Source organism: Trachemys scripta, chromosome 11, assembly GCF_013100865.1.
Source record: "Trachemys scripta elegans isolate TJP31775 chromosome 11, CAS_Tse_1.0, whole genome shotgun sequence".
In the NCBI taxonomy this organism is placed as follows: Eukaryota; Metazoa; Chordata; order Testudines; family Emydidae; genus Trachemys; species Trachemys scripta.
This window is the reverse complement of record NC_048308.1, coordinates 29,987,386-30,012,053: the sequence shown is the minus strand read 5'-3', so window position 1 is coordinate 30,012,053 and position 24,668 is coordinate 29,987,386. Positions and strand designations below refer to the sequence as shown.

Below are 24,668 nucleotides of genomic sequence, written 5' to 3'. Positions count from 1 at the left end.
TATCTCTAAATCATACTGCATGCGTGTGTGTGTGTATATATATATATGCGCATGCAATATGATTTAGTTAGATATATATATAATTTGCAAGTGTATCAGCCACTATGTTCAGATCCCTTTACAAAGAGGGAGGGTTACTTACAAAGGTAAGTTAAGGATTTTGCATGTCTAGGATTTTAAAGAGTAATAAAAAGGCAGACACCAAGAGAAAGAATGAGATGATACTTTGTTGTATTTAGTTTTACATTGAGCGAGCATGTGTTTCAGCTACTTTTCTGAAGTAAAAGAAATAAGGCCCTGCAACAATAACAACTTTTTGCTCCCAGAAACAATCAAGGATTTTCAAAGTCATGTACTAAAACAAGTTATTTAGTATTCTAAAGGTTATTTTCATCAGCAACCCTTAAAAGTCATGTAAATCAAATGCCACTTGTACAGTAGTTTGCCACATTACACATGCCACATTCTGTGACCTCAATCCTAGATCCTTCTTTAAGAAGAGAGTGACAAATTAATTGACATTAATATTTACAGCCTTTTATTGGTAGAGTGACACAAGTGATAATTATATGTCCCTCCGTTATTGTTCATTTTCGGCTTTAATTCCAATCTCATTATTAAAACATTTACTGAATTTCATCCTCTGATGCTTGTAATCGATTCTCACCTTATGAATCCACACTACCGTGTTTTAAATCCACACTTTACACAGTGAGCTGAAAACTAAAAGTGCACAAATATAGTCAAATGAGAAGTCATTTAGTTTCACATTTTTTATTATACTTATTTTCAACGCTTTTTGAAATACTGAAGGATCATAAAGTTTTACCTCCATTTGCCAGCCTTCTGCAGAAAATGAAGGGAATACTGAAATTTATACAGAAGGTCACAGATTTTGCAGTGGGGCACCAACGGAACATAGACTTTGGATATGGAGAAGACCCATCTAATTCCAACTCCCTGCTAGTCTTGTCTGTTCCCCACAGTACATTTAAATTTACGCCACTGTTTTAAAAACGCGTTCAATTTCAAACATCCCATTAAAAAAGCAATACAACACTTCAAAATTAATTCCTTCCAAGAGTTTTTAACATAGCCGTTAAATATATCTTAAAACACAATTTAAAAAGTGAAATAATGTTTGAAAATCATGTATTTCCATTCTCCACTGTTTCAGATACTCCTAAGCAGTATCATGTCTTTCCTTATAAGTTTTATTCTCCTTTATCTGGCAAACACTGATTGGTTAATGTCACTGGAGCTTGAAGATGACACACTATTTGTGTTTAATTCTTCATCCATAGTCCAGCATCATAAACTATGTCAACTAGGCAAAGCTCCAGGAGTAACTTTTTTGGGGTTTCAGTTGCAAAGGTCAGGACCTCTTCTTAGACACTTGTGAACTGCATTACACAAACTGTGCCCAAGGTTCTTACAAAATTAACTGCTATTTAACTCTATTATTATAAAGATATGTAGCAGCTGTAGCTCTTTAGCTGTGATTAGTATAAAATCCTTCAAATCCAGACTGCTTACACAGCCACCCAATAGTTTTACTCAGTTGATTAACTCCCAACTGGTTTGTCACTAACCTATTCATTTAATTTAACCATCTCCATAAAATAAATTCCTTGCATTGCAGGTATAGGAGAATTAACTAACTAAATCAAAGGATGACATGATCAAAATGTTCTAAGAGGTTAAACCATTTTGAAATGTAAGAACTGATAAGTGCACAGCTCCTTATGCTTTAGGGCACTCAAAATATATAGATGATACTTTATTGATTTGACACTAAGCAATCTTATGTGCTTAGACTGTAAACTCTTCAGGGCACGAACTAGGTTTTCTGTTTTACATATTTTGCAGACTGTTAAAAGCTGCGTACGTCTACAGTGTTAAATAGAACTACCGCAATATGGCAGCTTAAAATGCCTAGTCCATCACAAAATACAAACTGGACAATATTGTAATAAGATTCTCAGGTTGCCAATACACTTTTAGACATATCAGGTGATTTAAGATACTAAACTGCAATGCAAAGAAAAAGAGGCAGATACAACAGCTGGGGAAGTCAGATGGTACAGAGTACATACATGCTTGTAGAGAGTTTCCAGAAGGTTGAAAGAGAAAAGTAGAGGGGAAGAGATTGCAGATGTATAAATACAGGATAAAGGCCCATAAATACGGATGTGAGGCCCAAAGGGAAAGTGTCTGGACAGAAGAGAGACTGGGAAGACAGAGCAACAGCATGAAAGGGCCCTTTACCTTTTTCAAGGCGAGGAAAAGAGGAATTGAGAGGAGAAACCTAGGAGACGCTCCCACTTAGATTCCCCTCACTGCCATGCCATTCCACCCCACCAGATCCCCACACACCTATCACCTGACTGGATTCCCATTTTGGGCAAGATACCATTCTAATTAATATTTCTTAAACAAACAAAAAAATTAGGAGGTGATTAGCCCTAGTGCTAGTGCAGCAGGCCTTCAACTAAGTGGATCTTACATATGTTAACTATTCTAAGACAAATTAAACCATTTTAAACAGATTCAAAATATACAAACTACATTTAATTAAAAAGAAAAGTACACTTAGTTGAATAAGCATACTGTAATAACACTGGCTAAGTATATATGAACATGTCTCCCCTTTAGTGATCGGTATACAGGCTTGTGTTTTTGGTATCGAAAGTCCCGAGTTCTCTTGCTATCAATGACCATGGAGCAAGTGTATGGATGCATTCTTAGATTTGGCACATATGCATAACAAAAAATAAAGCAAGAACTAAAATATTTATCTCCCCTTCACTGAGTTACAAGAAATTATTTTCCTCTAATCAAGAGAAATAACTATCTCTTGAAGTGCTCATCTACAAGTTCTTGTATGCTGAAGACAATGCACTCAGATGATTCAGATTGAACTGCAGCATATGTAACTGAAATGTTTGCCACAGCTGACACAAATTACAGGCTTTTGATCAGTCTTACTACAAAGTGGGTAATGTTTCAGCCTACATCTTCCAAACCCCCTACATATCCATCTGTCTTCATACAGAGATGCTTTTTGAAACCTGTGAGGCTGTTCAAATACCTCTGTAGTAGGCCTCCCAATGATGTTCTTATCAATCCAGTGACCAGTAGGCCAAGCACTTGATGGCATTCCTGTGCTGGAGTCCATGGTAGGGTAGAGACTGGAATAACAGGGGGGGTCATACTCCTCAGCCGAAAGGAGTATGACCCAACCTCCGATTCTGATGACAAGTCTCCTCTGGTGGCCATGGAGTTGCGGTTGCCACCAGTGCCGGATATTGGTGGGAAGCTTTCATTGGGGCGAGTATGGTCAGTTTCCCTCTAGACAGTACCACGTGGCCAGAACCAAGCGGCCAGTGGGGACTACGTGGCCCCTCCTGCCCCTGGTACCGATGCCACCGACTCCTGTACTACCGGCAATGGCAGTACCGAGAGTGCTAGCTAGTCTCTAGTGACAGCACCTGTCTCTGGCTTGGATGGCTGCAATGGCACTGGTGCTGCACCGTCTCTCTGGCACTGATGGTTTCTCTGGTACCAGACTCAACAGTGCCAGTGTAAGGGCCAAAGCCAAAGGTGTTGACTGTAATGCCAAGGCAGAGGAGTGGCCTGACTTAGGTCACAATCCGCTCTGCTTCCCATGCCTGGCCTTCTTCGGAGTCGGGGATGTCCCCTCTCAGCTGACAGCTTCCTGTGCTTTTGCCTAGGCACTGCGGAAGGCAAATGGTGCTGGGACTCCTGCATGGTGGGAGCAGTGCTCCTCACCAATACTGAGGTGCTTGATGATAAATCTGACTGGCACAGCTTGGAGGAAGGTCTCAGCGCTACCTCCAACAGCAGGAACTTTAGCCTAGCCTCCCAGTCCTTTCTCCTACGGGGTTTAAAATTGCAGCAGATCTGACAGCTATCCCCAACGTGAGCTTCACCCAAGCACTTTAGGCAACCAGAGTGCAGGCTGCTCAAAGGCATAGCTTTGCTGCAGGAGAAAACAGGGCTTGAAACCCAGTGACTAAGGCATGTCTCAGCACTGGGAATGGACGAAACTCCGCTAACAGAGGAAAAAAACGAATTATACTAAGACTAAAAACTATTTAAAACACTAACTATATACACTATTAAGAAAACAAAGACTACTGAGAAAATCTTGCTGTAGCAAGTGTGACGTTGTGCAGTCTGTATGGTTTTATAAAAACATAGTAAGAAGTGAATATAATGTAACTGGAATATGCTTCATGCAAAAGGTCTCTTGTAAGGTATGATTACAAAGCTTATAATCTACTGAGTGTGATCATCCTATTTGTAGAAATGTACCACTCTTGTATCTAAAACTAGAAACATGAAATATAACTCTGAGGGCCTATTGTAATTATGCAAAGTGGGGGCCATTAATAGTGATTTGGAATCTTGATGACTCCCATTAACCAGGACCATTGTCTGCAGATGGTTGTGTTTACCTGTTAGTCTTCCTGTATATGTGTGTGCTGGCAAGTGGGTAATGAAGTCTTGCAGTGACATGTGATCATGTCACCTGACCTGGAATCCATCTTTAACCTGGTACTTTTCCAGGGCGGGCGGGGGGGAACCCAGAGGGACAAAGGGTTCCTGCCTTATGCAAAAGATATATAAAGAGGTGGAAGAGAACAAGGGCGGGAGAGGAGCCATCATGAAGAATCCCCTAACTATCACCTGAGCTGGAACAAGAGCTGTACCAGGGGAAAGAACTCTGCCCAGGCCTGGAAGGTGTCCAGTCTGAGAAAAAGCTTACTGAAGCATCTCTGAGGGTGAGATTATCTATATTCAGTTTGATTAGACATAGATTTGTGCATTTTATTTTATTTTGTTTGGTGACTTACTTTGTTCTGTCTGTTACTACTTGGAACCACTTAAATCCTACTTTCTGTATTGAATAAAATCACTTTCTACTTAGTAATTAACTCAGAGTATGTATTAATACCTGGGGGAGCAAACAACTGTGCATATGTCTCTATCAGTGTTATAGAGGGCAAACAATTTATGAGTTTACCCTGTATAAGTTTTATACAGGGTAAAACGGATTTATTTGGGTTTAGACCCCACTGGGAGTTGGGCATCTGAGTGCTAAAGACAAGCACACTTCTGTGAGCTGTTTTCAGGTAAACTTGCAGCTTTGGGGCATGTAATTCAGACTCTGGGTCTGTGTTGGAGCAGATGGGAATGTCTGGCTCAGCAAGACAGGGTGCTGGAGTCCTGAGCTGGCAGGGAAAACAGGAGCAGGGGTAGTCTTGGCACATCGGGTGGCAGCTCCCAAGTGGGTTTCTTTGATCCAACCTGTCACATCGAGGGGGCGCAGAGTCAGCTGGGACCTTTATATCGGCACTGTGAATGTGCAGCACCAGAGGGCACCAGAGCTGACCGGCCAGGTACCACTGATGGGATAATTTCCGGCAGCTATGCTCGGGACATGCACACACATACAGTGGAATGGACATATGCAATCACTCGAAGAACTCCTCTCTCATATCTTCCACATCAGCCTTTAATCCCATTTACTACTATGTTTCATCACATCCTCCTACAGCCCTAAATTACCACCAAGCTTGTTCTTTCTTTTGCATGTCTTCTTGTGGTGAATCTGCGTTCCAAATACACATCGACAGCATGGTCATCAGCTACACCATAAACATGTGATATTACTGATAGAAAAAATGACCTCTGACAGTCTGTCTCTTCCCCTTTTCATGCTACCTCCCCCACCCCAAAAAAAAAAAAAACACAAACAAATCATCACAGGTTTCTACCACTTGAACTACAGGAAAATTTCAGCAACCACTAAACAGCAAAGTTTTTAACCTCTGCAGATCAGCCAATAAAGGGTGACAGAGCAGGTCTCACATTTCATCCAGTAGAAGGCAATGATGCAAATACACTATCCAGTACCTCATAGGCATGTCATCATCCTTCCACTGTTTACTCCTATTATTTTTCCATGCTTTTAATATTTATGCAATTTTTCTTTTTAAAACAAGCACACACAAAACACAGTTTCCCTTAGCCACTCTTTATTCCCTCTTCCAGCCCTTCCTATCTTTGACACCTTCCAACCACCTACTTCACCAACCTCTCTCTCAACTGTGCTACAAAGGATTGTCACCTTTCAGAAATTCCTGCACAAGATATATTAGCATGATACATTTTTAAATGGAAGCATTAAGAACAGAGTTGGGCAAATTATGGAGTTTTTTTGTTCGCTGGCAGTAGTCACTGGAGCAGGGAGGTGACCTTGAGTCTCTCTCATCCCTATGCGAGTGCCTTATCCACCGAGATTTTTTTGCCCAGCTCTAGTTAAGAGTGTGCAGCACAAATATGAGTTCACATAGGCACACTGAAAATGTGTGACATTTCCAGAGTGCATAAATTAGCATATCTTTTCACAAGCCATATTAATCTGATGAGATCCAATAATTTTTTAAAAGTGTCTATCACAGCCCCTTATTTTCCTCTATGTTTTTCTTAAATATAATATTTCTAAAACTTCCCATTTTAAAATTGCTGCTTAATTCTTTCTGGGCTTGTTCTCAGAAAAAGTGGAGGTAGGCATGCCGCAGGGTGGTTCCCTGATTCAAGGCCATTCAACCCTGGCATAAATTAGGATTGCACAGGGATGGCCCTAACTCACCCCACTGGCATACAGTCCCTCAGGGACCATACGCCAATGGAGGATTAGGCTCCATCTTGCCTCCTCTCTTCTCTCCCACTTGTATTTCATCCCCAGAACATCCTCTGCATGGATTAATTCAATACTGGCCTTCTCCAGACCCTGTATGCTGCTTACACAGTGGCCTTATGGAACCAGGAAATCCAGTCCTCTAGCTCAGGGGTCTCAAACTCCCAAAGCATGGGCTACAGCTCACAGGTCTCTTATTGACAGCTCTCCTCATAAGCCCCATTCCCAGCCCATTCTCCCCTTCCTTTCACAATCGTCATCATATCTTTGTACCAATGACTGCTCTTGCTTACATGGAGAAGTCAACAGGAAAATACTGGTGTATTTATACATTTCTTTTAAAGCAATTTAGCAGCTAGAAAGGAGGAGGAGAAGGAGCCAGCATCCTGCAATCAGTCAGTTCTCCACAGAGTACAGTTTGGGAACCCCAGCTCTAGCTCCATCCTGTCAATTTTTTTCTCAATTCCCCCTCCCCTTTGTCTTTTCAACAGTTTTCTTCATTAGTGTATTTTCCTTTTCCTGTTTAATTACAATTCTTTCATGCTCTGTTTCCTCTCTGTCCTCTGCTTTAATAAAGCCCTTCCTGAACTTGCATGCACTCTTCACCCCCACAAATAGTGAATGTTTTTTTGGGGGGGGGGGGGAGTCCTATCCTACCTCCTCCTCCCCAGCAATTCTCTAATGGCAAACATGCTCCAATGGACTGAGTAATAAGGCTGAAAGGCAGGAACTCCCAAGTACTAAACTTTTATCTTCATCCCTATCTGTCCATAATTGGGTCCTTCAGAGACTCTTACTGCAAGACCTGTGTGCATTTCACACACTGCCTCCTATAACTAGCCACACTCGCATTAGACATGATGATGAAGGCAGGCAGAGCAACAACATGAAGGCCACTGGGAAAGGAAGGACATTTGAATGGTGAAGCATTCTATTAAACTTTTTACAGGAAGATGGAGGATCTGTGTGTGTGTGGTTTGTGCATGAGCACCCATTGCATGTCAGCATTCTTGTTATGCTTGAAATGCCTTGTCAAAGAAGGAGATCTTGCAGTATGTTCTGAAAGTGGTCAAACTCGGGATTAATTTGATCTCTGACTGAGAAAAGAAGGGAAAAGAGTTGACTGAGGATTTTCCGCTAATAATCTAAATTCGTTTCTCCTCCTCGACCCCATGTTCCATTTGGATATGCTGATGGGAGATAAATCAAGTGTTGAGGGGTTTACCAAGCTTAAAATTTCCCTTTGCTCACCCAGTGATTAAACCCCTCCTGACTTGCTCTCCCCTTGCAAGACAAGGGACATTGAGAGAGACAGAATGCACATAAAGCAGCCTTGTTCCGTTTCCAAGGTTTGTGCAAGAATTAGCTTCAGAGCCCTGTAATGATGGAGCAGAAACACTGCAACACAGGTACATGAACTTTAATCAACTAAAGTCAAGTTCATAAGGTTATGGATTGGTTGGAGAAAAGGGGAAAACGTGTTGAGTGATTTCAAAGTGCCTGGTGGTTAATAATGGAAAAGCAAACTGGATTTGTGGAAGTCCGTTAAAAAAAAGACACTGAAAAGTAAAAAATCTGATCTGTATTGTTTAAGCATTCAGATCACACTGTTAAAGGCAGCACTCCATCCTCACAGAGACTCTGGCGTTTGCTAAATTTAAAAAAAATGCAGACTGGTTTTCCTAAGCAAGTATAGTTAACAAAGAATGGTGTTTTCAGTCAGCTGATTGCTAAAAGCATTGTAGTTTACTCTCATAAGTGTTAATGCATCCATTTTATGAATATATCAAGTCAGCAAAAAGTTAAGAGGCACCAAGAAAAAGCCTTCATTCAACAAAATCACAGCCGAAAAACCCAAAATTACCCAACGATGCAGTTTGTGATCTATTTAAAAAAATTGTATTTTATTGGAAAGTGTTATCTGATTTTATATTAGCAAGGAAGAATAAAAATGAAGTTTTTGTGTAGTACACAGAGATGAAAAACACCTCTCTCTCTCATCTGCAAAGAGGCTGCTGGGAATCATAAAATTAGACTGTTTGCAAGCTACACTATGCAAATCTCAACTACTTAAATTAAATTAATATGGCTGTTCTTACAGCCATATTCTTACATATGCCTTATTCCCTGAATAGTTTAAAAATCTATTTGCTGACCATGAAAATGTGCACATTTTGCACCTGTTACCACCTAGCTTGAATTGACTAGGCAACTTCCCAACATTTTTTTTTTTTTTTTTTAAATACAAAGACTAGTTTATAAAGTCAGGGCATTATTTTAACAATCAAATTGAACGCCATAATGAAAGCATCTCTTTGTGCACTGTTGGCCTCAGAGAAAAATCTGTAGTTTCATTAAGAAGTTACTCATTTATATACTGTGTATAAATTTTATTTCCTACTCCATTTATAAAAAAATGGTTGGGCTTTTTATTAAGTTTGGCATTATCATTTCAAAATCTTTTGTATTCTGATTTATTGTGAATTTCCTGTGATGAATATACAAAGCAGTTTAAATCAAATTAAAATCTCTTCCAATAATCTTATGTGAGCAACTCTCATTAGGAAAAATAAGAAATAAAATACCTGTTTCTCCCCACAAAGCATCAGTGTTATTAATGTCTATTTCATGTTCCTTTTCAACCCCAAAGAGGTAACGAACCACCTGTCAAAAACAGTTAAAGAAATTAAAGAGTTAGAAAAAACCATTAGGTTGTCATTTTTCTGCATACACCAATAAGTAAAGGTTTCAGCAATGAGATTGCTTCTCTCCTAACACATACAGGCCAAGCAAAAGTTAATATGTGCATAAACCATTAGAGTAAGTTCAGTATTATTTGGGGAACAACTTCATTTTATGATTAATTTTCTACTCTATAAAATCATTCAAAATCATTAAAAAAATAAACCTAGTATATTTCTATTAATCATCTTAGGGTGTTTTACATGTTAATGATTTTAATGAGCTCCTCAATATGCCAGCATAATCAAGGACAGACAATGCAAAAAAGAGAGCCAGTTTGGCCTAAATCCTGCAAGGCTTGGTTAATACCATGTTTTCCCACAAGGAATACAATACTTTCCACTCCAGTTATAAAAAAAAAAAAAAAAAAAAAAAAAGCATGTTTTTAGACCCATCTTGAATAATGTAGACTCCCATGCCCCTTCTATGCTCACTTTACGTCACAATTTTGAGTTGCAGCCTTTAAAACCTTTTTCCACTTTAGAGAGTTATGCTGCTCAGCGCGGACAGAGCATAACTTTGTTACGAGTGGTATTTTTTGTTTGTTTGGTTTTTTTGTGTTTTTAAAAAGAACACTAAAGACCTCTCTTGCAATATTTTTTTAAAAGCATTTTAATAAAGTTATGCCCTCTTAGCACTAGCAAGTACAATAGCATTAAGTGACTTCTTTAAACAAGTTTCCTAACAGTGTATAGGGCCATTCAGGCTGCAGTAAAGGAAGTGGGGCTGGGGAGAAAGAATCCACATTAGCAGAAGTTTTGGATGTCAACTAAGGTACAAGATGTCAGAGGGGGAATGGTGTGGAGAGGAGCCCCAGGCAGCATGAGCACCGAACCTATTTCAAGAAATATTGTGTGGAATATATGGTGGATTAATTCTATTCTTTACATTCATCTTAAAGTCAGAAAATTCGATTGTACTTTTTCATATCCCCTTGGTAGAATTTTTCCAGCAATGAGGAATTTAGCTACCATATTGCCCTGTAAAGGCTGTGAGAGGGCGAAAAGGCAGAGATTTTAGATGTCAAGAAAATGTTTTGGTACTGAATGATTAGTGTGGCCTGTTTTGTACTATGAAGGAACCGGCAGGTTTCACCTTCATCAATGGATTGGAAATAAACTTTTATTAGTGTGAAGGAATTTCTGCCTCATCTCAAATTTACCACAGTCCAGGACCCTCTACTCATTTTCAGAGCACTTCTAGCTTTTAAATCAAAAGGTTGCCAGATCTGTCAAGACTCTTCTCCTTACAAAACACTTCTCTACCGTACCTTGAATAGCAGAGAGTGGCAATACATTCCAACGGTGGCAAAAGACAAGTGTTTATCTTTACCGCCCTTTTAGCCCAGTTTCTCAAGTCCTGGGTCCTACTCAAGATTTAAACCAACACTGTTCACATTTCATACTACTCTGCAGTATTTGATATTGCAAATTTGTCATTATATCAAATAATTACACCTTCAACATTTCAACCGGATCTTCTGCAGGGCATTTGGAAGATATTCTGGCTAAAATACTGGATCCATAACTACCTAAGGAAATTAAATGAGATAGAAAATGTTGCAAAATAAGTTTGAAAGCCATATATTAAGTGTAGAATCAAACTGAGATGAGTAGCCATGACTAAAATAAAACTATGATCGCAATACACATCTGGGATTTCATTCTCAGCCCCCAATATGTAAGGAAAAAAAAGAAAGAAAATATACTGAACAGCATAATCACTCTGTCCTATCACCTTCTCTATGGCGTCTCTAAATCCAGCTTGCAAGATGACAGCATGCACAACAAGCTGCTGCTCATTTTTTTTTTTAAATTACACATGAACAAAATCAACCATATCAGCCCTCTACTAGAACAACTCTATTGACTCAGCATTCCAAGACACAGTTTAGAAATCCCACTCTTGCTTTTATAAACATCTACAACTTGATCACACAGATATTAAATATCTCTACTCCTCTCCCTTCACTTTTTTAGCAGTTGCCTCCACTCTCTCCCTTCAACTTTCGCAACATTGCTGGGAGAGTCTTCTATTCAGTTTCTGCCATCTGGCATATCCTTCTTGTATTTCCCATTCTCCCGGATTCTCTATCATATTTCACAAAGACGTAAGACCTCTTTTCTCCCTTAAATGATATATATTAATTCTATTATTTGGTAACCTTAATTCTTTAAAGCATTCTGGAATACAGTCAGACTAGGGAACAGAGATAGCAGATTAGTGAAAAATAATGATATTCTAGTCAAACTCCAACAAAGAACTCCAAAAATTATGGATTTTTCTGCAGAAATGATCATCAGTGAGATACTTAACCTAAGTGACAATTTAAAGGTAAGCATTAAGAGTTAATACACCATTAAGATAAATGGAGACAGCTCACATGTACTATCTTACTCTACCCACTGGATATAGATTATATGAAAGATACTATAGAAAATAAAGTTGGCTTGAATACACTTTTTTGTGAACCGTGTTTCCTGATATATAGGGCCCTATCAAATTCATGGTCCATTTTGGTCAATTTCATGGTCATAGGGTTTTTAAAATGGCAAATGTCATGATTTCAGCTATTTAAATCTGAAATTTCATGGTGTTGTAACTATAGGGGTCCTGACCCAAAAAGGAGTTGTGGGAGGGTGTGTGTGTGTGTGGGGGGGGGGGTGACAAGGTTATTGTAGGGAGGATGTGGTACTGCTACCCTTACTTCTGCACTGCTGCTGGCAGTGGCACTGTCTTCAGAGCTGGGCAGCTGGAGATCAGCAGCTGCTGGCTGGGAGCCCAGCTCTGAAGGCAGAGCCGCCGTCAACAGCAGCGCAGAAGTAAGGATGGCATGGTATCGTATTGCCACCTTTACTTCTGTGCTGCTGCCTGGAGAGCAGGGCCCTCAGTTAGCAGCCGCCGCTCTCCAGCCGCCCAGCTCTGAAGGCAGCAGTGCAGAAGTAAGAGTGGCCACGCTTACTTCTGTGCTGCTGCTGGCGGTGCTGCCTTCAGAGCTCGGCACCTGGCCAACAGCTGCTACTCTCTGGCCGTCCAACTATGAAGGCAGCGCAGAAGTAAGGGTGGCAATACCATGACCCCCCTAAAATAACATTGGGACCGCTCCTGCAACTCCCTTTGGGGTCAGGACCCCCAATTTGTGACACGCTGGTCTCCCCCATGAAATCTTAATAGTATAGGGTAAAAACACACCAAAAAACAGATTTCACGGGGAAGACCAGATTTCACAGTCCATGACACATTTTTCATGGGTGTGAATTTGGTAGGGCCCTACTGATATATAAACATGTCAATTTAGAGTGGGATTTTCAAAGAGGACTAAGAGATTTAGGATACCTAACAATGGGTTTTCGGAGCCTAACTTCCTAAGAACTCTTGGAAAATCCCAGCCCTAGTACATACAGAATAGCTCTAATTGTTGAAAAATTACTAAATGCTTTAGCACAATGTTTTTTCTCTAAGTCTAGTTTTCTCACGTCACTGCTGATTGTATGATGTGGTAAATCTTAGAATGGGAACTAAATGCTTAAAAAAATAAAACTATCTTATCTGAATATTCATAGAACCTGAAAATTACAAATATGTAACATTTTGAGAAAATGTTAATCAAGACGGTGTTTTCACCTGCCAAAATGCGAATTCATGGATATTATACCTGCCAAACTGGATAACACTAATGGCTACTAAATAGGCTCCTTATGCAATGTTAGGTGTTACTGATCTAATCACACAGGCAAGAGAAACAGAATTCTGAACTCGGGTAAGAGAGGAAATGACTTTCAACTATTTTGTTTTAAAATACATTTATATTAAAATTTGTTTAGTGATTTATGATCTTAAGAGACTTTTGGATTTATTTAATTTAAAAAGCATTTCACTTCATCTTTAAGATGCAGCAATGGAGATAATCTTCACTAGGTTAGTGTATTCCATGGCACCTTCTTCCATGAGTGGCCTCATATCTGTTGAAGTTAACACTCCCCTCACAATAGTAAGTGTTATCCTCAAACAAACATATTTAGGAATGGGTCAAATACTTACTGGAAGGTAAAGTGGATTTTCAAATACTCCATGCATATTGATTCTCAATGAAAGAGTGTTAGAGTAAACTGAAAAGTCCATTCTAGTCTCACAGTGAGAGTGTGCAGCTGTCAGTTTTATTAGTGTAAACCACTTTAAAAGAGCAGAGTTCTAAAACAATAGGAAAAACTTTTCCTACAACATAAACATTATTTCTATAATATTAAGAGTTTCCTGTGTCATTTTGTGGCATCACATATCGGACACATACACAGAAGCTGAATATTCCCCATCTGATCTTTCAAAATGTATCTCAAGTTACTGTCTAGACTCAGTTCTCAAAAGAAATATATGAATCTGTTTTCTCAATGAACACAACACATGCATCCACAGTTTAATAGGAATAAGATATTTGGGCATTCTATTTATATTCATTTTTAGTGTGCCTGTCACACTAGTATTGATGGATCATATGTTTATTTTTATTTCTATAAACAAAAATACTTAAAACCCTAACTTAAAGAACATTAATTTTACTATTTTCTAAATTTTGAGTGCATCATTTGGGAACCAATGTTGTCTATGCAGCCTTAAATTTTGCTCCCTTGCGCATATGCATTACTATAAAAAATTTAATATGATTATATACTACCTTTTCAACAGGAACCCTAATTCACTCCAAGTATCCCAGGCTCCTTTATTGTAGAAGCTGGACAGCATTCAGTAAACAAAGCAGGGGATCACAGACAGAACTGTCCTCTAGTTAAGGTACTACAGTCTGAGGCTTTAGAGATCTATGTTCCACCACTGGCTTTTCCAATGACCTGTAGTATGACCTCCAACAATTCACTCTGTGCCTCAGGTCCCATCTACAAAATGGGAAGCATAATACTTATCTACCTCACAACAGGGTTGTAATAATAAATTCATTAGTGCTTGTGTGGCACTCAGATTCTATGATGCTCACCGCTTCAGAAAAGCCTATAGCGAAAGTATATATCCTTATTTAAGGCAGATTTGGAAGGCAGTGCAATGTATATTATTTTAACTACAAGTATTTTTTAATAAATCATTTAAGCCAGTGCAAACTGCTGGGTCGACAATCTTAATTTCAATCTTCTTTATATTGATTTGGCTTAGTTCAGTAAAGAAACTACTTAAGCTAAATCAATTTAAACTGACAAACTTGGTTTATCTGTGTCCATACAGGGATTTTGCATCAGCTTAACTAACAAACAGTTTATAAAACAATTTGAGTTAAACCGGTGCAGCCATGTGAATGAGGTCTTAAAGTTAGCCTAAATGGCCAGCTGAAGATTTTCCTAATGGAAGTGGAATCCTCCAGCAGTGTACGGCCACCATAGCCAGTCTTACATTTTTCTTTGTAGCCTCTGGAGATGGAGGCATTTTACAGGTGTGAGTAGGGAAGGAGGTATGAACAGAGTACTGATGACTTCTTTTTATCATCAGCTCTTTGTGCCTGGGTGCAACTTTGAGAAGTCTCAAGACTGTTCTAAGTCATGTCAAACTGAAACAGCCTCCAGTTGGCCACAGGATTAGGAAGCTGTAAAAGGTGGACTAAAACCACCTTTTCAGCCATACTGGGGTATCAGACAAAGCTGGTTCAACTGAGTTTTGAGGACCTAGCCCAGGAATGGACAACTTTAACATACCAAAGGGCCACAGAATCCACTAAAACCCTTCGGTGGGCTAAGGTGCGTTTCATGGGTTATTGGGAGTGAGGGGGAGGCGGAAGGGGTCAGATCCTGCCCCCAAGGGCCAGGAGACTGTGGAGGAAGGGAGAGTTGGCACGCAAGCCCAACCCATACTCACCCCGTAGCAGCAGCTCCTGTCCCGCAGGGCTGGGCATGTCTCCCCACTCCAGCCCATTGGCTCTTGCCACAGCATTATGTGATGCATGCATCCAGGCGCAGGCGGGGCCCTCTTCCCATGACACCCAGTTCCCTTCCTGGCCTTGGCATAGGTAGATCACCTGCCCAGAACTGGGCTGTGGCAGGCCAAATAAAATGATCTGGTGGGCTGGATGTGGCTCCAAGTTGCCCATCCCTGATCTAGCCCTGTATCTCAGTGCATATGCAACAAGGGTGCAGAGTTACGGTTACATATACAATCTTAACTTTAATACTTTCTACGTTTAAGGTTGCAAGGTGAAGCAATCTAAGGCTCTTTTACTGTAGTTTTCTGTATGGCATTTTCTTGGTTTTTAAAAGAAAATTTTTAAAAATCCATCCTAGGCAGAATAAGCTTTTGATTAAGGGAGGAAGTGATTCATTCGTATGGATTAACGATAACCACAATTAGGAATTCTATATAGCAGTTTTAAGAATAGTGAAGAAAAAGTAATTCGACAATTACATATCAACAAAAACAAGACAAAGGACTATTTGGTTAAATAACCCTGAATATTGTATACAGTTAAGACCTAAGATAACATCCAATTAAAGTCATTTGAAGCTGCAATAGTTTTCCTTTTTGTATTTATTATTTTAAAGCATGCTTTAAACCATTTTGATAGTTCAAATTAGTTTTGAAACATTCCAACCACTAACCTACCTGACTGTGTCCCATACTGGAAGCTGCTGTCAATGCCTGCTGAAGTGCATGACATTTTTTCAGTGAAATTTGTTCATGGGAAGGAGCTGTCCAGTCAATGCTGAGCAAATAATCAAGGATATCGCAGTGTCCCCTTAATGCACTATGGACCAAAGCACATTGGCCTTTTTTGTCCAGGTAGTCAGCCTATATGAAAGAACAAAAACTTGAATGTTATAAGTAATCTCAGAGTTCTCATAACAGATCTAATAACAACAAAGCTCAGCTCAAAGCAATTGATAATAATCTTGTGGGAAGTTTGATGACTCACATTATACTTTCAGAACACTATGTACTACATAAAAAATCATTTTATGCAAATATTTTTTCTTTTAATTTATAAGTCATATTTTTGGAATTATGGTTCAAAGCAAAGCTGGAATTTAGAGGAAGGGAACATTAGCAGGAATGTTATAGGCAAGATATGAGAAGTAGTTCTTCCACTCTACTTAGCACTGACAAGGTCTCATCTGGAGTACTGTGTACAGTTCTGGGCACCACACCTCAGGAATGATGCAGACAAACTGAAGAGTAAAGGTCTAGGAAACACAATCTACAAAGAAAGTTTGAAAAAACCGGGTTTGTTTAGTCTGGAGACAAGAAGACTGAAGGGAGATAAGATAGTCTTCAAGTATATAAGGGGTTATTCTTAGGAGAAGGGTGATAAATTGTTCTCCTTATCCACTGAGGACAGGACAAGAAGTAATGGGCTTAAATTACTATAAGAGAGATTTAGGTGAGACCTTAGGAAAAACTTCCTGTCAGGGTAGTTAAGTACTGGAACAAATTATCTAGGGAGGTTGTGGAATCTCCATCACTGTAGGTTTTTAAGAACAGGTTAGACAAACACCTGTCATGGATAGTCTAGATAATACTTAGACCTGCCTCAGTGCCAGGGACTGGTCTAGATGACCAATTGAGGTCTCTTCCAGTCCTACTTTTCTATGACAATTCCCTTGTTCATGTAAAATTAAAGAAACACAAGGAGAAGCTAACATAAAAACAGCTTTCCTACTGAATAACTTTAAATAAAAAGATGATTACCAGAAGACATCGTGGGTTCCCTCCATTTCTTGCTATGGGACTTAAACGCACGCGCGCGCGCACACACACACACACACACACCCCTCTTGATTATGCCTAGACCCTCTGGAGTGTGCAAGAAGCATCGTCACTGCCTTTACTTGTGTATAGTGGCCGCACACAATCTTAGTCTTTGCTCTCACAGAAACATGAGTACTCTAATCTATCTCTGTTGCACCTCCAGCTCTACATCCTGTAGCCCTATATGATAGATATGGATTTCATTAAAGTCAGGATGAATAAATGACCAACCTTGGACTTTTTTTTTTTTTTTTAAGTATATTTTACATTTAGAGAGGCTTCTGACTGACCATTTCTTTCGCATGCTGAAAACCCATCACTACTCTCAGACTCTTGCATCAACAGTGAGGGTAGTGCCAGCTGGGGCAGCAGCGACTGCCTGAAGAGGCTACATCAACCTAACAAGAACAGAGGAGGACAGCACTCTCATCCCCCCACAAAGGAACTGGTACAATTTAAGTGAGGAACACTGCATCTGACCCCACTGGAGAGGAGAAAGCAGGTGGGGTTGGAAGGAGGCCCTATGTCGCACCCCTCAAGGCAGTCAATGATTCTCCAGCTTGTCCATCCCCTTGCTAATGCTGCAGGAGTGCTATCTGGGCAGGTAGACCGATTATCAGTTTGTAAAGAAGTAGCCGAGAGGGTCAGTCTAGGGCTGCTAAATTAAAAACACCTCCCCCAAAACATTAAAAGATCAAGCCTGTCTAATTACTCATCTGCATGCTGAAAGTGATGGTCAGTACAAACAAAGAACAGGAACTTTCCACCACATTTTGACTTCTCCAGTATCTAGTTATTTTGTCTATTTCCATCTTAGATTGTGAGCTATTCTATTTTTCAATGTGAGAAGTAAAACTAGAGCTGGCATAGCAATTGCATTGTGGGTTTTTCGGGGATTTTTTAAAATCTGCTATTGGGTTATATTTTTTATAACAGCAACAAGAATTTGGATAGAAAGCATTTGATTTATTCTTTCTACCTTTGGTCTCTCATACAGCTCCATTAGGTATGGAAAGTGATTATATATAGTCCCAAAACATGAGACAAATGAAGAGGACATGTGGAGCAACATCTCTGCCATCAGCAAGCAACTTAGGAACTAAATAATGTATGGCCCCATTTAGAGGCCTCTCCATTATTACAGTGCAACCATCGCTATTGGATTCGAAGCAGGAATTAATTCAGGGAAGTCCAATGGCTTGTGTTAAGCAGGGGGTCAGACTAGATGATCACAAGAGTCCCTCCTTCTGGCCTTTAAGTCTCTGCGTTCTGGGTGCATATTATTATTCCTTGTATTATGTGCTTAGGAGTCCCTGTCATGCATCAGAGCCCCATTGTGTTAGGCAGTATATAAAGTCATAACAAAGAGCTGGTCCCTGTCCCAAAGAGCTTACAATGCAAGTAACAGGAATAAGTATCTGTTAATGAGCATTTTATACATGTGGCAAATACTAACTAGCCAATTTCTCTGCCAAATATTTACTGTTTAATCTGGGGGGGGGGGGGGGGGACAACACAACAGGATTTTGTTCCTTCTGCACTTTTGTTACTCATAATTTGACACAGGAGAAACAAATGAAACCCTAATAGAGCACCATATAAAAACATCTCAGGAAAATGTTGATTAATCAATCAACATTCCTCACCTTCAATGTTCTCCAGAGCTCTGCAACATAGCTACATCTCAGCCTTTGTTCTCTCATTTTCATATCCTATATTCAACTAGTTCCACTTATATTTGCATTCTCTATTTACTTCCTTCTTCCACTCCATGTCTTCTCTCCCCCATATACAGGTCCCTACGTATGCCTGAAACAATTTCTGTCCTCCTGCACACCAAGTAATTGTAACTCCTCTCCTTCAAATCCCTCAGCCAAAATAAAGGAGGTTGGAGATCTCCCACGCACTAATTTCCAGTTGAGTGCTTTGTATTTGCACTTGGCCAGAGACGACAATCTTGCTCTGAGACTTTTACAGATGTTTATGAAAACAACTGGTGAGGAATCTGGGGGGAGGGATAGCTCAGTGGTTTGAGCATTGGCCTGCTAAACCCAGGGTTGTGAGTTCAATCCTTGAGGGGGCCACTTGGGAATCTGGGGCAAAATCAGTACTTGGTCCTGCTAGTGAAGGCAGGGGGCTGGACTTGATGACCTTTCAAGGTCCCTTCCAGTTCTAGGAGATGGGATATCTCCATTATTATTTTTATAGGTTGCTTAGATCTCTCTTCCCCCAGCCTGGGACCTCTCACTCTCCCTCCCCAACTCCTCTCCCCTCAGAGAAAATGGGACATCTCTCCCCCACCCTCCCTGTCTATAGACAAGGGAGGGGGCCTCGGCTCCTACTCCTGGACAGGAAGAAGGGGAGAATCAGCCCTAGGAAAGCTACCCTCCTATGCCACCTAGGGAGGCCCTTAATTACCTCAGCCAGTCCCATGGCTGAACCTCCTTCCCGGTATGATCCTGCGCAGTGAGGGTCTCACAGAAGGCAAGCCACGGCAACTGTCAGTGGGGTTTGGGGTGCTTAGGGGTACCATATTTTGAGCCTCCAAAAGGAGGACACTCCACGGGCCCCCCCCGCCCCAACTCCGCCCCTTCCCCAAAGTCCCCGCCCCAACTCCGCCCCCTCCCCTGCTTCCCACGAACATTTGATTCGCGGGAAGCCTGAAGCAGGTAAGGGGGGTGTGGGGGGAGGAGGCGCGGCCCAGTCTGGCCCCCCCGGCTTCTCCAGCTTGGGTCGGCTCGGGCCCTGGGGTGCCGGCCCCGGGCCCGAGCACCCCCGGCCCGCTCGGCACCGCCGGCGCTCGGCGCCCCCCGGCACCGCCGGCCCGCTCAGCCCCGCCGGCACCTGGCACCCCCGGCCCCCGGCCCAGCCCCCGGCCCAGCCCCGCCGGTCCCGATTTTCCCGGACATGTCCGGCTTTTTGGGATTTCCCCCCAGACGGGGATTTGGAGCCCAAAAAGCCGGACATGTCCGGGAAAATCCAGACGTATGGTAACCCTAGGGGTGCTGGAGTCACCACTCAAGCCACATGTTGCACTTTATCTGCTCTGTGTAGACCCTGCTGGCGTGCTCTAGGTCCTAAAGCTCACCATCAGGGTCCACACAGGGCAGTTAGAGAGCAATACACAGCCTGTGGCTTGGGCAGTAAACCCAGCAATGCCTCAACCCATTCAAAATCGCTGCAGCTTGCCTCTGATCAGACCCTCACTGTGCAATCTGCGCATGTGCCAGAAGTGGAAAAGAACGCTCCCTGAGGCCACAGCGATAACTGCTCCGTTTGTAGGACCTGAGTGGTGGTGAGTCTCACACACATGCGTAATTGATATATGTATAAAATGTGTGTGCTTGTAAAAGTATAATTTTAAGCCTGAATTTGTAGTTTTGTAATTACATACAAAAATTGGGAGGATTAAGGAAAATTAGGAAGGGTTGGGATCTATCTACCCCAACATGAGAAAGGAATACAATTAAATGGAAAAACAACAACAACCACCAACTATGAAATGAGATGATTCAAATGATTCCAAGTAGGAAATAAACAAATACGTTTGCCCATGAACATGTTTCCTCTCCCCTTATTGCAATTCCATTCTTATTTCCCTCCCCCACTGCCATGACACTGATTGCTCATCACAAACTTGGGGCCTGCCCCAGGACATCTGCAACTGCCCCAGGACATCACCAATCAGCTTCAGCTCTTCGGCCACAATCCTGGCAAGGTTTATACATGTAAATAGCTCCATTAAATTCAATGGGACTACTCACAAATGTAAAGATAAGCACATACATAAATCTTTGTAAAATTATGGCTTTCTATTGTAAGCTCTTCAGGGCAAGGATCTATGTAAGAGTTTATACCCCTTTGGTATAGGTTTTCCCCCCACCCAAAAATGGTATGTACACATTGCTCTATATACATTGCTAATAAATAATACTGCTCTAAAACATGCCTATACAATATTTTCTTAGCCGTAAGTACTGTAGTTAAAATCATCCTTTGGTGTTATAGCTTACCCTTGCACCCTTTTTGCAGAGCAGTGAAACCAAGTTCATGTGACCTGCAGCAGCTGCATAGCTAAGTGGGGTCATTCCATTTTCAGATGTCCCATCAAGAGCAGCTCCAAATTCCACCAGAAGAGTGACCATTTCTTCATGTCCAAGGTGAGACTCAACACACAGTATTGGAGCGTTATTTAGAACTTCAGTCCTGTAATTCACATTTGCTCCCCCCAAGATCAGCAGACGACTCACCTGAAGGAGAATTTAAACAAGCTATTTTTTCCTCCACATTTATCATAGCATATCATCACCTTAGTTAGAGAGGCTGCAGAAGTATCTCATTTTCTGTTTTGATTTTGGTATTAAAATTATAAATGGAAACTGAATTTATTACATATTGATACTAATGTTAAGTAAAAAAAGTTTTAAAGCCATTGGCTAGCAGTTATAGCTTTCGTTTACTAGCTCTAAATTCAAGCTATAAATCCACAATATTATGAAGTTTAAAATCTTTATAACCTTTTCACCACTATGTTTTCATCTGTTACCATGGCACAACATATATTGTTACACTGGAGCTCTATAATTTGCTTGCAACCCTTTGAAAACACTTAGCAGTTGGCCAAAATTGCAACCTTCTCCCCTTCCCACATTGGCAATTCCAATAATGGACCCTACACTTCCCATTTTCCCCAGTTTTACCTCTTTCACCTTTAAAGTTCCCCATGGTATGTTTGTTGTTCCCTCTCAGAAAACAACAACAATTTCCCTGCAGATCATGACTTTTTCCATTTAGCAAAATACAGATTGTGTTCCTTGATCTCTAATGGTGACTGAAATTAGCATGTTTTCTGTGTGCATAGCCTTCTTCCCTTACTTGCTTTACATCATCACCAATATGAGTACAAGACTGGGCCCAGCGTTAGTTTCATAGAATCATAGAAGATTAGGGTTGGAAGAGACCCCAGGATGGGATCTTGTAGTCCAACCCCCTGCTCAAAGCAGGACCAACCCCAACTAAATCTGCTGAAGAATCAGCAGGAAAGTACAAGAACAGAAAATGTGTTTCAGGTCCACAAAAACATTGACTAGATTAAGTTACTGGGAGGGAGGAAGGGATAGCTCAGTGGTTTGAGCATTGGCCTGCTAAACTAGGGTTGTGAGTTCAATCCTTGAGGGGGCCATTTAGGGATCTGGGGCAAAAATCTGTCTGGGGATTGGTCCTGCTTTGAGCAGGGGGTTGGACTCGATGACCTCCCGAGATCCCTTCCAACCCTGACATTCTATGATTCTACTGTCTTGGAAATGAAAGGATTTCGGCCCCCTCCCTCCCACCCGTTTTTAAATTGCTATTAATGACATCTTCCAGCAGAATATAATAATTTTAGGGTAGGTTGAATTTGGGCTTAAAATTACTGTTAAATTCTTCTCTAACGCTAAAACACAGTCATCAAAGAAATGTGCTAAAATTATGAAAATCCAGATAACACACAAAAGAAGGGCAATCTAAAGGCTTAGTCCTGCAAATAGTTACTCACATGCATACGTTTTTGTAGGATAGGTCCCTAAAATGGTCCACTATGAAACCTATTAGCTCTAGTTGACATCACTAGGTTCAATGCCTCATTGTTCCTCCTATTCATTTGTATTTTAGGGTTTTATAGGCATATTTGAAAATATTTGAAACAGGCATACGTGACCTCAAATCAGGGGTTGCTTCTTTTTAATATTACAATTAAACCACTGCCAAAGTCTGACTATGTGGGTAAATGACAGCTAAATGGCTAGCAATTTTTTTCTGTTTTAATCAACAGCCAGATTGTAGACGGCTCTTAATATGTGCACAGTGAGAGCAATGCTATAAGGAGTTTCCTTCTCCCTTATGTTTGCCTGGTCTTTCTCTGCACCCCTTGGGGCACAGTCTACTGCAACTGGGGTGAAGACGGACATGGCCATGTCACACTCCCCTGCATTAGCATTCATAGGAGGAAGATGGAGGAGTATACTGAACCTCAGGAGAGGACACAACTCCTTCTGCATGCTGGATTGTATAGTTTAAAATAGGTTATCACATGCTAGAAACTAATCTTTGGTACTACTCTTCAGCATATTTAAAATGAGGACACTAAATTCTGCTCTAAATTACTAACTGGGTGTGGTCCTTGGGCTCCTGATAACTTGTCAATATAGCGCTCACTCAGACATAAAATGTGAGCAGTCAAAATTGAGGGAAAGACTCCACTGACTTTAATGAGAACTGGATCAGTCTCCAAGACACAATCAATAGTAAGATTTTAAACAGAAGAAGAATCCGTAACTGAACTTCCTGCACATTTGTGTCAGATTTTTAAAAAACAAGGTTTTGTGCATTTACCACATAAAATCTCCACATTGCAGGGTTGTGAAATTATAGTCAAAAGAATTATACTTAACCTTACTGGCAAGGGCATATTTTGAACTCATTTTCTAATATATGGATTTTCTCCAGTAAATTTAAGACTTGCTTTAAATTATATATTAAAAATATTTTCCTTTAAAAGGACACTTTTTTTAGGCTGTAATTAAATGTTGGCACTATGAATCTATGACATTAGCAGGTCTCTGCTGAAATTAAAATCCATCACTGAAGGATTTTTGTATGAATTAAAGTGGCTTTTCACAGAAATACCCCTTAAACTATCCAGAAGAACTGTAGGTATTCATTCACTATTATGATTCTGAAAATTCTTTTAATTACATGCATAATTTTTGCAAGTTCTGTTTTAAAAGACAGTGGATGTATAAAGCAAACCAATACCGTTAAGACAGCATGGTGCCACAAATAAGTTACACAGATTTCTGCAAAAACAGATATTTTACAATACCTATAAAAAACCACACAGTCTTTAAAATGATCCCACATTAGCTGTTTCAGCAAAGGTTTCAGAAGGGTCAAGACAAATGAGATTAAATTTAAGTTATTTATATAACAACTGAGAACCCAATATATATTGGACCACCCCACAACACCTGTTAGATGGGTGGGTTTTATTTTCAATTCCTCCCACAGAGAATCATTTGTGATAAAATAATACTTAACTTTTAACACAGCATCTCAAATTACTTTACAAACAACTAAGCACCACACCCATTTTACAAACGGGCAAACTGAGGCATTAAGTGACCTGTCCCAAAGTAAAAAATAGAAACGGGTGTGGAACTCAGGAGTCCTCAAACTTGACTATGCATCCATGCAATCTGTTGAAATTCAGATCTTCTCAGTTTAATGTTTAAGCTCAGCAGGTTTTCTACTGTCTGTCTCTCTCTTTCTCTCTCTCTGTCAGGGTTTTAAACTGCTGCCCATCACCATACTAATCCAAATGCCTTCTTTGTACAATTGATCACAACAGCAAAATTCCTAGTAGACTTCATGGAGTCTCTGGCATTTCTATTCTGGAGTAGAATCTCTGCTTGGGGTAGAG

At 40.5% G+C, this 24,668-nt stretch overlaps 1 protein-coding gene across 11 annotated transcripts in view; it reads right to left on the bottom strand.

Moving 5' to 3' along the window:
• The window catches only part of TANC1 (tetratricopeptide repeat, ankyrin repeat and coiled-coil containing 1), a 203,312-nt gene that overhangs the window by 25,542 nt on the left and 153,102 nt on the right, over nucleotides 1-24,668 (bottom strand). For all 11 annotated transcript variants that reach the window (XM_034786416.1, XM_034786413.1, XM_034786415.1 and 8 more), the window contains 3 exons: nucleotides 21,223-21,459; nucleotides 16,067-16,252; nucleotides 9,316-9,394 (listed from right to left, as the gene is read on the bottom strand). In XM_034786416.1, coding sequence (XP_034642307.1) covers nucleotides 9,316-9,394; nucleotides 16,067-16,252; nucleotides 21,223-21,459 — 502 coding nt within the window. The remainder of the gene's footprint in view (nucleotides 1-9,315; nucleotides 9,395-16,066; nucleotides 16,253-21,222; nucleotides 21,460-24,668) is intronic.